This window comes from Cyprinus carpio, chromosome A17 (genome assembly GCF_018340385.1).
Source record: "Cyprinus carpio isolate SPL01 chromosome A17, ASM1834038v1, whole genome shotgun sequence".
Taxonomy (NCBI): domain Eukaryota; kingdom Metazoa; phylum Chordata; class Actinopteri; order Cypriniformes; family Cyprinidae; genus Cyprinus; species Cyprinus carpio.
Genome location: NC_056588.1, coordinates 6,111,953 through 6,125,117, shown reverse-complemented (window position 1 = coordinate 6,125,117; position 13,165 = coordinate 6,111,953). Strand labels below are relative to the sequence as shown.

Below are 13,165 nucleotides of genomic sequence, written 5' to 3'. Positions count from 1 at the left end.
AAATGGCAATTAAAATTGATAGTAAAAATAATGATCAAGTTAAAGCTGAGATTTTTAAAAAATAGTATGAGAGGGTAAAAAACATCAAGTTCACAGTCCCAAGTGAAATTCAGTAAGTTTCCAGAAAAACTTGCCTAAAATTACCCTTCACAGATTTTCTGTCCTCAAGGAAACTTTGGGGACAACCTCTGGCATGAAGTGCCACTGTAATCCGACGACTGTAGCGTCTGTAAAAGCCTCACTGGAATGGAACATCGATTTAGTCTACCTGTGGACGTTCCAGGGGTTATGTGTGTGTTCAAGTGGCGCAGAATGTCACAGCCAGAGCTATTCTGGAATGTGAGCCTCAAGTCTGCGGATTTGAGTGCAGAGAGCTCTATTTAAGGAAATGTCTGGGCCACTGTGCTACTTGAACCCCCTCCTCATTTACTGATCATTATTTTCCTATTCGGAAGAAATCTTTATTTCCGTACCTGGAGGAGAGAGAGCAGAGATTCCTTTGCGGAGATTATATAATTGTGCAAAAATAAGGGCTGATCTGTGAGAAAACGTCCCATTTAGGGCAAGTTAAAGAAACACATCCTCATACTCAAACACATACCCACTCCTGCTTCACGACTGTCTGGAGAGGGAGCTGAACGAACTGGTGGGAGGGGGAAAATCTCAGTCTGACCTCTTAAAAGCACAATCAGCACTTTTAAACAAAGTCCTGCATTGTGGCACCGTGATGCAGCTCCCTGCACTATGCATTTACCAGCTGCAGAATAAAGCATACTAAACAGTAGCTGCAAAGAGACATGACACCAGCCTCACAAGAGAGACACACTCAATACAGTAAAGCAAACAGAACTGTTGGGTACGTGAAGAGCAAGCGTGTCTTCTGACTCATTGTTCTGAGCTGCAGTCAAGCGTGCACTGACAGCTTACCACTGATAGCATGCACTATGGCGCAAGCTATAGAACCGGTCTGACGGTGTGGAAGACCATGAAACCGTGAATGAGGCAGAACATTAGATGCGGAGATGAGAAATTAATACTTTAATTCTGCAAATATGCATTAAATTGATCAAAAGTGACAGTAAAGACGTTAAAAAATTTACAAAAGTTTTCATGTTTCAATAGAACATGTGTCAGTGTCCTGAAAAAAGTATCACAGTTTCTGCAAAAATATTAAGCAGCACAACCGTTTTCATCATAGATAATAGTAAGAAATGTTTCTTGAGCAGCAAATCAGCATATTACAATGATTTCTGAAGGATCATGTGACACTGTAGACTGGAGTAATGGCTGCTGAAAATTCAGCTTTGCCATCAAAGGAATAAATTGCATTTTAGAACTCATTAAAAGATTTCAAACTCTAAAAAAGTTCATAACATTACTGTTTTTACTGTATTTTTGATCAAAGCCTTGGTTAGCATAAGATATTTGCTACAGTATATATATACACATTATTCCACAATATACAATTTTTTTATGGAAAAGTAATTTTAAAAACTACTTGCAGTAGAAATAGTAGTAATAATAGTTATGACAATTTCCAAAATATTTTCACAAATTGTACAGTATATATATATATATATATAACATCACCATTGAGGAATTTTAACCAAAGTATGTTGCAGACATTTCATGAAGACCCTAAAGAATCATACCAACTTGTGAAAAAGGGGCATCCGAGGTGCCCTTTAACAGACACATTTCTACTAGTATATCATTTTAATAGGTTTTTCCAGGCATAATGAAAATATTAATAAATCTTTATGTGACTGAATCCTGATTGGGGCTAGACGTGAATTCAAATATGTTCACAGGAAAATCTTATTCAGCAAACTTCAAGACACAAGCATCTTATGAATTCTAAAAAGCAACATGTATGAATACTGCATGCAATCAACATTAAAGAAGATAAGACTATACTGCTGTCTCAGCTAATCAAACCAATTTGCAGATAAGCACAACAGTATAGACAAGACTGCAAATTAAACACAGTCTCCTTCAACAGCAGCAGAGATGCCGTAAGGGAAGTAATGTTAGGCAGTATGAGTAGGGAGAAAGGAAGATATATCTTATGCCTTTCAAGTACCTGCATGTCATCTGTTCCTTTTCGCTGAGATGAGCATATTTTGCTTTTCATTAAGATGAGAAACAGGTGATGAGTAAGTTATCACCCAGTCCCAGACTGACTCAAGTGCTGATGTCATCCAAACTCAGCATTTTTCGGAGACATTTTAAAGTTAACATCGGCGCCAGGGTTTCAACAACTTTACTTGAGTGGGAAACAAGTAGTGGTAACAAAGTAAAGTGTGTCTGAGAGGGCAATGCTAATGCTGATTACACTACACTGTCCTTCTGTTGAAGGTTTTTCAATTGAATTTTTGAAGGGCTTCTATATACAACAAAACATTAATATCTAATGTTAAATCTTAAATATTTCATTAAAAAAACGTGGAGACCATCAACTGATGGATGGTGAAAGTTGGGTCAAAAGGATTTGTAAATATTTAATAATGTCAGGTAATTGAGGTTGGATGAGAGAAACAAGATGAAATGTAATTAATATAGAAAATGTATATTTCAGTATACTGATTATAAATTAAATCTGATGTTATGACCAGTAATGATCCATTATTTGGAATAAACTTTCGGTGGAAATTCTCTCAGGTTTCATTAAAATTCTAAAATTGTGTTTTAGAGATGAACAAAAGTCTTGAAGGTAAGTGCATCGACAAAAGAACAAGCCATGAAATCACTAGAGTCAAAAAGACTTGCTGAACAAGAAGGAGAGGGTCTTCAGGTCTGGAGATTGGGAGAGATAAATCAAGTGCAGGTATTGCTAAAAAAAAAAACCTGAAAAACTCCAACAGAGCAACGTGAAAGAGATCATACTGACAATTTTATCCACTTATCAGAGAAACCTTACTCCTAGAACAAACTGGTGTCTTACTCAAGGGCTCAGTGGGACTACTGGTGAATGATGGTTCAATGTTACTTGCAGGGCTTGAACCAACAAACTTTCAGTTCATAACCGAGATGCAATATTGGTCATACTGGGAGCATTATTGACTCCTAACTGGCCAGTAGCCTGGCAGTGCATGGGAACTTGAACGGAAAATGCCCTAGTACCTTTTCAGTTTTACATATCACATGACAGACCGAACATCAGCTCACATGAAGTGCTCCAAATGTACTGTAAGTCCTACCTATTAATGTCACCACTGGCCAGTCGTTGTGCTCAAGTGCTGTTACTGTAAAATGGCCAAGCCAATTGAGAAGATGAGGAAAGGCCTTTCAGAATGACTCTTTCAGAAAGGGCTGACACTATAAAAAAAAGTTTGATTCAGGGCAAAAAGGAATATATTTGGCAGGTTCTCCATGGCTGTCCCTGGGATTGTGCATGAGTTCACAGAACACAGCGAGGGCCAGAAATAAACTGTTTGCTCATGCATGGGTGCGATGTAACAGTTCGACACCGACACCCAAACCAGAAACAAGCACTCTTTCTTTTCCAAACAGCTAACTGACGTTTTTATGACAGACAGAAGAGGAAAAAAAAACAAACAGGCCGAACAGGACAAGGGTCTGGGCACTGGTCACTAGGGGAGGTGTGCCTCAAGGCCAGTGGATGAGAGCAGTGAACTCTACACTGCAGTGAAAAACACAAAGCTCATAATCAAGAGTTACATCATTCACCCTCAAACGAAAGCAAGAACACCCTTAGTTACAGCTGTAAAAATTGGATATTGGCAAAACAGATTTGGCAAACGCTCCAGTGTGTATTTGTTTTTGTGCTCAGAAGAGCATCAAAAGTTTCTATTCAAAGGTGTTTCACAGTGTAGCCAATCACAGACATATCTGTTGATTTCTGGAACACAATGGCCAATCAGAGGTGGTAGTGTTTCACGGTACCAAAATTTCAGTATTTGGTACCAATACCAGTGAAAATCCACGGTTCTCGCTACCAATTTCGGTACCAAAGCAAAACACAAAAACTATGCTAATTAAAAAATTTGACTATACTGTCATTTAATCCAAACTGTGTACATATTAAATTTTAAAGGGCTTTTGGATTTTAAAGCCAAGAATAACAACTAAGTTAAAATAAAAAAACGATGTTAACCATTTGTACATTCTGGGTGTATTCCAGAAAGCAGGTTAACTTACCGTGAACTAAACCCTGAACTCTCGGTTGATTAACCCCAAACCTTGCTACTCGAGGTATGTGGTTCCAAAAATGCGTCCGGGAGTAAGTTCATTCAACTCAGAGTATGTTCCTGGATTAAGACATTCTCAACAGAGCGACGAATCGACGAGTCACTATGGAAACGGACGCTAAGAAAAAGCGCACCAAGCTGTTTCTTTCTTCTTCTTTTGTTCATTAGTTGTTTACATGCTTAGTGCATATCGCCACCTAATTGATGACCGTGATTTTTTTTTTCCATGTAATCTTTAATTCCTTGAGAATGTGAATTATATATTATTTAGTTTTATGCTAATTATATATTAAGTCCATATCAGATACTATTTGATTTAGAATTTAGACATTATAGAAAATCCATGTGTGAGATAATATAACTGTAATAATAAAATAAATAAATATTTATAAGTTAAACATTACCTTGTCATAATGTTTTATATATTTATACAGATAACTCTTATATATGGCAATAAAAGAAATAATCATATTAGAATGTTACCTTATTTATTACTTATATTAGTGCTTCCTCTTAATATCAAAAAAAAAAAAAAAAAAAAAAAAAAAAAAAAAAAAAAAAAAAAAAAAAAAATCATATATATATATATATAATATCTATAATATATTAATATAGTATATATATAATAATAAGCAGGCTATTACATATGTAATATTATATAATGCTGTGTGCTATCTGTCACGCCCACTGAAGGCTCGCTGAAGTGAACTAACCCTGGAACATAACCTGCTCCGGAGCAGGTTAAGTTCAGAGAGTGAGTGCTATGACTACTAACTACCCTGAAAGTTACCTCCATTTTTGGAACCGAAAGTTGAGGTTTTCCAACTTACTTAATCTTAAACATACCCGGATATGTCACATAACCTGCTTTCCTAGAATACCCCCCAGAAACTGCTTTACTGATGATATGACACAAACGATGTTAACCATTTGTACATTCTCTAACATGCATATTTTAGATTCGCAATTCATTTAAAAGCCTCTGGTGTGTAAAAATGGTAAACATCATCATGTCCTCCTGTTTTTTTTACCCAAATAAAAGTTATAGGAACATTACATTTTTAATAAAGAAACTTCATAATAATCATCATAATATCATCATCAACCATTATTATAACGATGAACTACTCTGATTCATTTCAATCCGACATTCAAATTAAAATACTTAATAATATTCATAACAGAAACGGTGTTTCCCACAGCCTTGCACTATATTTGTGGCGGCATATATATGCAAATTCATTCTCTACCAGCAGGAGGTGCTTAGAGTGGGAGAGATAGAGGTTTCCCCGGTAACGGCTGTAATCAAATAAGCGCTGTGGTCACAAACGCTGCTCAGGCATTACAGGCAAGATGAAATGAAAATGACATCAATAATTTTCTGAAGACAGTCGGATTCCTTCAGAAATACAGTGATATAAAAACACCCGTGCCGGGTTTGACTTTGACACATGCAGTGCTCATGTTTATTCAACGAAGTCAAAGCCTTTTGGAAAATCTATTCGTGGCCGTGAATTTTGATATTGTGGCGGGCGCCACAAATAAATAAATGGATGGTAAACACTGTGAAACTTACCTGCTTGCACTCTTTCATTTGATCTGGAAGTCAGTCTTTAAAGTGTTTTGTTAGTTTGGTGTGTTTCCTCTTTTTGATGTCGCCATGTCTCAGTGTTTTATGAAGAAAGCGCATTTGCGCACCTTTCGGATAGATCAAGAACCGGGTTGACTGGGTACTCGGTACCACCGGTACTTAAAAAAACCTGGTACCCTAATGTTTTAATTTTTTTAGTACCGACTTGGTACCGAAGTACCGGCACTTTTGACAACACTACCACTCACTTCTCCACACGACAGTGTTTTGTTCAGTGGTGCACCGAAGAGTTTGAAGGTTTGGAGAGAACTGTACATGCACTCCCATGCCCCCCACCCACAATTCTGCAAGCTCACAACCCTGTCGATTGGGAGTCCGACTCTCTAACCATTAGGCCACGACTTCCCACGTCGAAACAAACAGGGTGTAGACACTGTACTGTAAAAAACAGATTCTTTAATGAATTTAAGAGAGATTCATTGCTTACAACTGTACTTTCTGAGATTGCCATAAACTGAAATGAGAGACAGCAATTCAGTGATTGATTATAAAGGAAGCACTCTTTGCACACTTTCTTGGCTCTATATATATCGATTCAGAATTTGAATAAAAAGTTTTGTTTTTCATGCTGCTAAGAGAAACAACGGCCATGCACACAGTGCAAAGTTTCGGGAGTGACATCCACATATAAATGTGGGATTCATTCTCGAAATTGTAAAGAATGACATAGTGATAATCATATCACTTATACAGTTTTATATTTTCACATATACATTTTTTTTCAATGGAACATAAGTTGCTTTGGAAAAAAGTATCTGCAGAATACATAAATGTAAAATTAACTATGTTATGCTTTGATAATGAGTACATGCCAATATATAAACTGAATTGTGGGACATTGAAAACCCTTGAATACTAAAGCCATGTTATGTCAGCTCTACACTGTATTTCACTAGTTATCATAGTTCTACAGTTTGACATTAAACTTACTGTATGATTGTGGGACAAGGATTAAAAAAAAAACACTATTTAGAAATTTCAATATGTAAACACCAATACTCTCCTGTCACAACAGGGAGTGTCAGCTCAGTGCAGCTGGTTCAGTTTAGATATATGAGTGTCTGACATTTCTGAAGGTAAATTCCAATGCATCTCACAGAGAGGCCACCATGTTTGAAAAACAACTCGGAGAGCCTTCATCATCTCAAACACTCTCACACACACACGGACACACACACACCCATATACACACAGAGGTATGAAGTCAGTCATTCATAACAACAGTGCCCCTCCTGTCCGGACTCTGCTGCCTCTGGGCTGTGAGGTGGAGGGGCGGAAAAAGGGCCAAGGGTTAAACACCAGCTCAGACAGGAATAATATTCCATCAAACATCCACTCTCTCTCATTTGCACACATAAATATACACACGCTCTTTGTTTTATCTTAATGTCCATGCTAGTTGTAATGGTGAAAAAAAATCTAATAACAACAAAACCTAAGCATTCTGTAACCTTGTTTGTGTTTTGGATTCACTTTCTTCATATATTCTGAATCGCATAGATGCCAAATTAAACCAATCCTCCAATGGTGGTTAAGACTGATATAACTAAATAAAGGAAGCGCTGAGCAAATGTGAACTCTACCAAGGCAAAAATAGCCTTTTTAGCATTTAAAGTGAAAGACATGAAACTGAATATGATATACGCAATACGACTTGTGACTCAACTGCAAAACACACATGCATTTTGTTTCAGTGTGTGATGCTGAGATGAGAGGCAAATAAGTTGCATCATTTGGGTCAGGGGAACAAGGCAGCTCCTTCACAGAGGGAAATAAGTAGGTCATTGTGGATTCCTCTCATTGGCACAGTTCTTTCCAAAGAGTTGCATCTTTCCACTCAACTTCCAACTGCAAGTTAACTCTGTATACACTGTTCTAATGAATGGGAATGTCTTAATGTGGTCATTTATTGGTTTATGTATATCATTTATTGGTATATATATATATATAGAGAAAGAGAGAGAGAGAGAGAGAGAAAGAGAGAGAGAGAGAGAGAGAGAGAGAGGGGAGGGAGAGAGAGAGAGAGAGGGGATAGAGAGAGAGAGAGAAATCAAAATAAATAGAGAGCTAACATATAAATAAACAATAAAAATAAAATTAAAATATAAAACCTATTTAAAATAACTAAAACATAATGATAAGTTACCTATAAAACCTTATTAAAATAACTAAAAACAATACAAACATATAATTAAAAAGTGTGTGTGTGTGTGTGTAAATACAATACAATATGTATTTTGAAATTACATGCGTGTGTGTGTGTATGTGTGTGTGTATGTATCAATCATTCGCTCAATCTTAAGACAAGAACTTTAAGATTAATTTTGAAATTAATGTTAAATTTAAAAAAAAAAAAAAATTTTAAACATAAAAAATACATAATACATCTACATTTTCTTTTGTGTAACAAAACATTGTTTCCACAACTTTGTTACACATAATTTTGGTACATATAATTTTGGTTTATTATAAAATTGTTACGTTAAAACAATAAAAATATATTTAAAATTATTTTCAAATCAAATCAACAATAAAAATGATAACATATATAGACATGCATTTGAATTATTTCATATGCCGACTATATTATTTAAAAATATTATATATTTTAGATTCCGGCATAGTAAATACATAAAATAGGTTAATAATTAATTACCCATTTACAATACAATTCTACAGAAGCAGTCATTTTGCTAACTTGCCAACTTAATTACATTATAATATTACATTACCATATTTTCTCACATTTTATAAAAAAAAAAAAAATCACCTTAATAGTCATAATCTTTCCTAGAAACCCCTGAACAGGCTTCAAATACAAAACCACACCCAAGTCTAAAAATTCAAAACCTGTGTGAAATATCTGTGTAAGATCGGTTATAAGTTTGCTGAGCTAAACAAGTCGAAACATAACCATCACATGGGAAAACAACAACTAAATCGCATGAAGTGAGTTCAGTTTGAGATACTTAATGAGGGCCCAGGCTAAACCAGACGTCTGCTTGAATGAAAGAAAATACGCTGATTAACCAAAGAATCCCTGCCATCTGGTGAGTAATAGGAAGCTGATATTGCTCTGGCTGATATGGGCACAACTGTATAATATAGCCCGAGGCGAAACGCACAGGTAGGCATGCACAGACAGACACGGTGCACACACATTTCCAGTGGATTCATTCATTCCAGTGGATTCAAAGGTCACCACCACATACAAGCATGCAATAACAAACTAGTAACTCATCATCAGAGAAAGAACGTGTGAGTCCGTCAGCAGAAATACACCGACCAGAAGTTTCAGTTGGGCTGCACCCTGTCAGCTGCTTTTAATGTCAGTGGACACACCAGGGTGAGGACCACTTTAAAATCTTCATGAGTTCTTCTTTGATATCTTCATCTTGATGTTTTAGAATAACAATGACAGAACTGCACTAAAATCCCTCATATAATATATTGCACACACCACTGCAAAACACAAGGAGGCTTTTTTTATGAGTCCCAGCCCACTATAAACCCTGATGGGAATCCCATGTTCGGGTTTTAGAGTGTGTATGAGTGCAAGAACGAAATATGCAACAGTACTTTCTTACTGTACATTAACCTTCATGTATTAAATATCCACAGGCCTTCAGCTCAGCATGTTGGTTGTTTATTCCTGTGCATAAATAATTGTGCTCCTTCTTTATTGGGCTATTGGGTTTCCAATGTATTATAGTTCCCATGGTCACACACCCACATTGAAGCGCTCCCTCAAATTTAGCTCAACACTTTGGATACAACATGACACATTATGTTTTTTACATACAGAAATGAAATCTATATTCCACAAATCTATAAGACGTAACCTATGGGTAAATTAAAAGACACCTAGGCACCTGCTCTTAACAGGTACACCTCAAATCCACCTGCTCGCATGTGGTTAGCACTGGCAGAAAAAGGTGGTAGCCTCTGTACTAACCTGGATTATTGGCCTCCCTTTCCAGAACATGCAGCTCGGTGCAGTCAGCCAAGGAATGCTCCAGACAGAGTTGAAGGAAGCGTGCTTGGGTCCGACTGACCCGCTTGAGGAGCGACAATAACGCCACCGTCTGTTCGCACTCGTTCCATCCCTTAAACCAGCCGGCGAGGACTCCCACCTGGTCACGAAACATCATGATCTGGTGGGCAGGCTCACGGTACCAAGACTTGGCGATTGGGTTCTTTGAGAGCGAGAGATAGAGATGGCCACAACCCAATGACAATGCTTCGCAGCTCACTAGAGAATCACCACGCAGATGTATCCAAAAATGCTTTCACCTTCACTTGAGGTTTGACAGAAAAAAACAGCCCTTTGAGATGAGATTTGCTAGTGGGTACCAATGTATCGCATCTTCGTTCTTGGGTTTCGGAGTTAGGTTTAGTGGTAGGGAATCCCTGTTTGAAGATTTTGAGATGGTATTCGTTGGAGCTCTCCAACCCTCTGGCCACTTGGGGCTTACAAGACGTTCCTCAGCTTTCCTCCTGCATACAGTGACTGTCCAGCTTTAGTCTTGATGGCATTGTCCACAGAGAAAATCTTCTTTCTGTGAAAGTAAGGAGTAGTGATTATACAGTCCACATTTTAGAAGAAATACAAATACAAAAAAAATCAAGCTCTGGTGAAAATGTCATTTTAAAGCTGGCAATTGTGGTTTGGATGCTCGTTTATGGTCAAGGTAGGTCCATAACTAGTTCCAAAAAAAAAAACAGGTTGACTACCTTAGGCTGGTTTGGCCAGCTGGTAGTCTACTAGCTATTAGACTGTCAGCTGTGTAATCTACATATTTTGAACCCCATTGCTGGTTTCACAAGCCTTTGGAAACGCGCCACAAGCCTGCTGCTTGAGTCTTCTAGAATCTAGATGAAAATGACACGGACCTGATATTTCTTAGAAGAAACTCGAACAGGTTAACCATTTATAACCAGTTGGCAAATATCACATGGTCTCAGTCCGTGAAACCACTACAATTTCTATGCACTGACTCATAGTTTTAGTTTACTGACTCGAGTCTGACATTCGATGAATCAAACACGAAGTTTGTCTGAGAGGCGAGAGACGTTAGCGGGCACGAGCGTATAGCCTATAAGAAAGTTTAAACGTAATTTAGTGATTCTTTAGTGATTATTCGCAGATGAACTATTAACTGGGAACTCCGCAGGAATAATGCAATCTCAATATATTTTGTCCTGTAGGTTTAACTAAATATATATAGCCTACACTTACCTCCAAAGCATCAGATAAATAAAAATAAACGCAGGTTTTCAGGTTCTATCATTCACGGCACTCAAGCGACCGTCTCATATAATAACCGAGCGGAGTCACTTACTGTCCAGAACATTCCCAAAAATTGTTGCTCGACTCCCTACTGTAAGTCAGTGCACAATATTAAGTCTTCATTTTCACAACCCTTTACATATGAAGCTTTTCCCCACACTTAGTTCGCAGTTTGGTGGGTTACCATACCTAAATCAATCGAAATGCTCCGTTTATTAATTAACGACCCAAAACTTTTAATAAAACAGACGCTTTCTGATTTCCATTTTTCATAGTCGGAGTTCCCACAGAAAGCTACTGCTGTGGCAAAAAAAAAAAAAAAAAAAAAAAAAAGGCTAAGACAAGAGATGTGGCAACCCAGGTTGTACTGTAAAGGCTTAAAATGGTCTAGTAAAAACCTCAGAAGTCACTCACCTAAAGGCGCAGTTGCATGGGTGCTGGTCGCAGGACAGGATTGGACGGGACGGGGAGCGGTGCCCCTTCACTCTGGGTCAGTGTGTTTGGCCATCTTGACGAGGTTTTTCTCCCCGCAGTCAGTCGCTCTTGTTTAAGCAGCAGAGGAGAGTCTCGGCATCGCTTCCCACATGCTAATAATTAACACGGAGCATTACGTCAGGGGCTTGGCAGCACAAGGAAGCACAAAAATAGAGAACGGAGTTGGGGAGCAGATCGTATTGCTTATCCTACAGGAGAGAACTGACCGGGGATCAGGGAATTTTTTTTGGGGAGGGGGGAGAAAAAGAGTCCAAGTGGTGTTCGCATCAAACTGGACGATGGAGTGGAAGTTTTGTTTGAAATGTTTAGAGGGGAGGGGAAAGCTAACAAGTCCTGCCCGTCGAAGTCTGAGGATGTTTCTGTTAGAAGGGAAGATTCTGACCTACTGTGACGCGCTGAAAGTGGGTTACAAAGTGTCGAAAAAGGAAACTGGGATACATTCGATTCCGCCCTTGAATTCTTCAACCGCTGCGAGGCGCGCTGTAGTAGTGGATTCCGTCCATGAGATGGCGCTGCTCTACCACAGTTCGTATTCAGATAGATAGATAGATAGATAGATAGATAGACAGACAGACAGACAGACAGACAGACAGACAGAAAGACAGACAGATAGACAGAAAGAAAGAAAGAAAGAAAGAAAGAAAGAAAGAAAGAAAGAAAGAAAGAAAGAAAGAAAGAAGTTGATGCAGCTGGATCAGAGAATATATAGGAGAATATTCCAGAAAATAAATTGTGGCATAATGGATAGAGAGTCTGACTTGTATCCAAAAGGTCGCGGGTTCGAATCTTGGTACCTGCAGGGGTTGTGTGTTCACGGTGTGTGTGTTCAATACTCACTGCTGTGTGTGTGTGTGTGTGTGCACTTGGATGGCTTAAATGCAGAACACAAATTATGAGTATGGGACACCATAATTGGCTATACGTCGCTCACTTATATATTAACTATTTATGGATTTATGCATATTTGCATATTTAGAACAAGAATCCTTAGATTTAGACATAATTATTAGACATAAAAAGACTCTGTTTAAGGCTCACAGTGCAGTCCCAAAGTACAAACTGTCATTTTAAATCTTTACCAATCTTAGCCACCTAAAACCACTAGGTTTTACCCATTTGTCAGCAAGACGTTTTTAATCATTTAAAATATAATATAATTTTGTATAACCACTTATTCTTTTATATATTTAAATAAGTACAGGTCAGAATAAGTATGTTGTTTCATTTTTACATTGGATATATATATAATAAATCTAAAACCATGAGAAAAGAAATACAGCTGCTAAATTATACAGACACACGTCATCTAAAACATGTTGCTGCATTACACTTAAAATTATATTTTTAACAGTAGTGCACAAGATTGCACTGCATGAACTCCAGAATAGACAGATATACTGTCGTTAAAAGATCTTCCTGTATAAGAGGAGATCAAAAGGTCAGGTGAATATCATCAGATATCACTTGGAACCTAAAAGAAAACTGGATTTAAGCATACATGCATTTCACTATCAGAGA

The 13,165-nt window shown here is 37.6% G+C and overlaps 1 protein-coding gene across 2 annotated transcripts in view; it reads right to left on the bottom strand.

Moving 5' to 3' along the window:
• Positions 1-13,165, bottom strand: part of LOC109078101 (protein Smaug homolog 1-like) — a 39,269-nt gene that overhangs the window by 25,695 nt on the left and 409 nt on the right. Inside the window, exons 2-3 of one of the 2 annotated variants that reach the window (XM_042773712.1) lie at positions 11,567-11,739; positions 9,818-10,421 (exon numbers count right to left, since the gene is read on the bottom strand). In XM_042773712.1, the coding sequence (XP_042629646.1) occupies positions 9,818-10,013 (196 nt within the window). In that variant the 5' untranslated portion in view covers positions 10,014-10,421; positions 11,567-11,739. Of the gene's footprint in view, positions 1-9,817; positions 10,422-11,566; positions 12,239-13,165 lie in introns of those variants that run through there. The other variant, XM_042773713.1, reaches the window with a different exon arrangement.